Source organism: Moschus berezovskii, chromosome 3 (genome assembly GCF_049115385.1).
Source record: "Moschus berezovskii isolate FMDL1 chromosome 3, NW_MosBer_1.0, whole genome shotgun sequence".
Classification (NCBI taxonomy): Eukaryota; Metazoa; Chordata; class Mammalia; order Artiodactyla; family Moschidae; genus Moschus; species Moschus berezovskii.
Window position 1 is genome coordinate 116,263,738 of NC_142462.1, and position 3,284 is coordinate 116,267,021.

General features: G+C 42.7%; 1 protein-coding gene across 1 annotated transcript; it reads left to right on the forward strand.

The window, feature by feature from the left end:
* The first annotated feature begins 1,897 nt into the window (after positions 1 to 1,897).
* On the forward strand, positions 1,898 to 2,842 carry TAS2R40 (taste 2 receptor member 40). Its single transcript, XM_055420306.2, has one exon. It carries the CDS (start codon positions 1,898 to 1,900, stop codon positions 2,840 to 2,842), a length of 945 nt encoding a protein of 314 aa, XP_055276281.2.
* The last annotated feature ends 442 nt before the right edge of the window (positions 2,843 to 3,284 follow it).

Genomic DNA, 3,284 nt, shown 5'->3' on the forward strand with positions numbered 1-3,284 from the left:
AATATTGGAGTGGGTTGCCACTGCCTTCTCCAAAGAACTGGTTGAATACTATAACACTAAAAAGCACATACATACGTTTTGCATAGACAGCCACTACTCTGCTTCAAACGATTCACCATGAAGACCTGATAATGCCCAGTTTTCTAATTTTTCAGAGAAGACAGATTTTTGTGTGTACATATAGGCAGTCTCCTAAATTTAGATGTTGGCCTATAGGATAAAAAATCAAATGCCAGTGAACCACTGCTACCCAACATCAGGCACTACAAGATAAAGTACAGCTTTAGACCAGATTTGACCCAAGACCCATTGAGCTCTAGCTAAGACCTTGGTTCTCAATGGTGACTGTGAGATCTCTTAGCTTTTTAAAAATACAGCATGCCTGGGCCCTGTCTCTCTGATCCTTTTCCTCATTTTCTTGTGCTTTATTCTAAATGCTTCCTAGATGTTATGTTTTTTTTACAAATTGAAGGTTTGTTTAACCCTTTGTTAATCATGTCTATTAGTGCCATGTTTCTTTTTATCTCCCAGATTCTGACTAAATAGGTTAGGAATGAATCCTGGGCATATATATATATAATATTTTATTTTATGCTTCATTTATTATACTTTATATTATATTTTATTTATTTATATATTTATGAAAGTGAAGGTATTAGTTGCTGAGTCACATCCAACTCTGCAACCCCATGGACTATAGCCCACCAGGCTCCTCTGTCCATGGGATTCATCAGGCAAAAATACTGGGGTGGGTAGATAGTCTTTTCTCCAGGGGATTTTCCCAACCCAGGATCAAACCTGGGTCTCCCGCATTGCAAGCAGATTCGTTACTGTCTGAGCCCCCAGGGAAGCCCATATATATTTATAAATATTTTCTATTTTATACACATATATATGTTCCAGAGTTCATTCTGTTACACAGGGCAAAGAAGTAGGGAATTAAATTTCAAGTAATGATGTTTTGTCACATTTTCCAATTTCAACACTGTTCAAACCCTCTGAAGGCTTCCCAGGCTAACTCTACCTGATTCTGGGCACAAATAGTGCCATGGATCTTGGTAAATTAGAATTGGTGATAAACACACAAACAATGAAAACTGTCATATGGGAGTTTTTTGTCTCTAACCCAAATGACAGCCAATTTTGGCTTTTCTGAGTACAGTTTGAGGACACTATAATAGCTAGCTTTTCTGAAAGAAACTTGATTCTAAGTAAAAATTATCAGATATGAGCTGATGGGAAATTCTGACTCATAAACTCACCATAGGAAAAAAGCCTCTACCCAAATAAAAGAGATAACAAAGGAAGCAGGAGAAGGCAGAGCAAAAGAATCTGTTCACATTTTCATGGATAATTTAGCAGGTAACATGTCTTGTGAGATAAGAAAAAAAGACTGTGATTCCTAAACTGGGACTCTTGCCCTGTAAAGTCAGTAAAATATGGACTTAAATAAGGTAGGTAGGTAGTTTGGAGACGAAAATAGCAACTCACTGCAGTATTCTTGCCTGGGAAATCTCATGTACAGAGGAGCTTGGCAGGCTACAGGCCATGGGGTCACAAAGAGTAGGACACGACTGAGTAACCAAACAACAACAAAGGTAGGTAAGGTAGGAGGGTGCTGGGATAGGAGCCTGTCTAAATCTTTTTTCCAATGAGCTCCTGAAAGCCCAAGCCAAAGGGGTCTTGATGAAAAATGGAGACAGCCAGCAACCAGATACTCTCATCATTTGCATTTCAAGCCTCTATCTTGTGGTCATGTGACAAGCAAATGAAGAAAAATTGGCAATAGCCATTAACTGGAAAGAAAAAACATAATTACACTGAATCAGGATTAGACAGTTGCAGAGAAGACGTACCAGTTCTTCGGGCAGAAATCTGAACATCAGAGCCAAAGAGGATGGTGACAGTGAACACAGATGTGACAGATAAAGACACGACCAGGTTTAAGATCGTCTTCACCTTGGTGGTCTCTGCAAGAGAGTGCATCATTGGCATCGCTGGGAATGGCTTAATCACCGTCATCCACGGGGCCGAGTGGGTCAGAGGCAAAAGACTCCCCGTTGGTGACTGCATTCTGCTCATACTGAGCTTTTCCAGGCTCTTGCTACAGATTTGGATGATGCTAGAAAACACGTACAGTCTGCTGTTCTGGGTCATCTACAATGAACAAAGAGTATACATACTTTTCAAAACCACCGTCATGTTTCTGAACTTCTCCAACCTCTGGCTTGCTGCCTGGATCAGTATCTTCTATTGTCTCAGAATCGCAAGCTTCACTCACCCGTGGTTCTCCGTAATGAAGAGGAAGGTCATGGGGCTTGTGAGGCTGCCCTTGTTCTTCTCCTCCTGCTCCAGCTTTCCCTTCTCTAAAGGTATCTTCGATGTGTACGTGAACAATTCTGTCCCCGTCCCCTCCTCCAGCTCCACTGAGAAGGTGTACTTCTCCGAGACCAACATGGGCAACTTGGTTACCACCCTTTATCTGGGGATCTTCATCCCTCTGATCATGTTTATGCTGGCGGCCACCCTGCTGATCATCTCTCTCAAAAGACCCACCTTCCACATGAAAAGCAACGTCACTGGCTCCAGGGACCCCAGCATGGAGGCTCACCTGGGGGCCATCAAAGCCATCAGCTATTTTCTCATTTTCTACATTCTCAATGCAGCTGCTCTGTTTCTTTGCATATCCAGCATATTTGCTGCCAACAGCTCCTGGAATATTTTGTGCAAAATCATCATGGCTGCCTGCCCTGCTGGCCACTCAGTGCTACTGATCTTGGGCAACCCTGGGCTGAAAAGGGCATGGAAGCGGTTTCAGCACCAAGTTCATCTCTACCTGTAAGGGCAAACCCACAGGGGACTGCAGGACCTGCTGCAATCCACCTCTGGCTTCTCCTCTCTTTGACCTCTCTCCCCACCCATCTTTTCTTCCCTAATCTGCTCTGACACTTCTCAGGTAACTGGATTCATTCATCAATGTGAAGCTGAAATTTTTTACTTGAGATTCTAAGTAGAAGTAGCTAAACCACTCTAAGATGGATTTATGAAAGCTCCTTAATCTATGGTCGTTTGCATCCTGTCCTTACCTCTTCTCTACTTCCTCCCCCACTGGACCTTAAGGAGAGGGTGACCAGGCATTTCTGTTTGCCTGGGATGAGCTCTATTTGTGCCTGTTGGCACTTTTCATCCTTTAATTCCCAAGGATAGCTTGGTCTGGATGAAAAATTATATGGTCACCCTACTTAAGGAACCCCACTAACCCACAGTCAAGAAAAAGGAGGGCT

What these genes read in the sequence shown, in the direction of transcription:
- TAS2R40 (XM_055420306.2), top strand. Translation starts at nt 1,898, where the DNA reads ATGGTGACAGTGAACACAGATGTGACAGATAAAGACACGACCAGGTTT.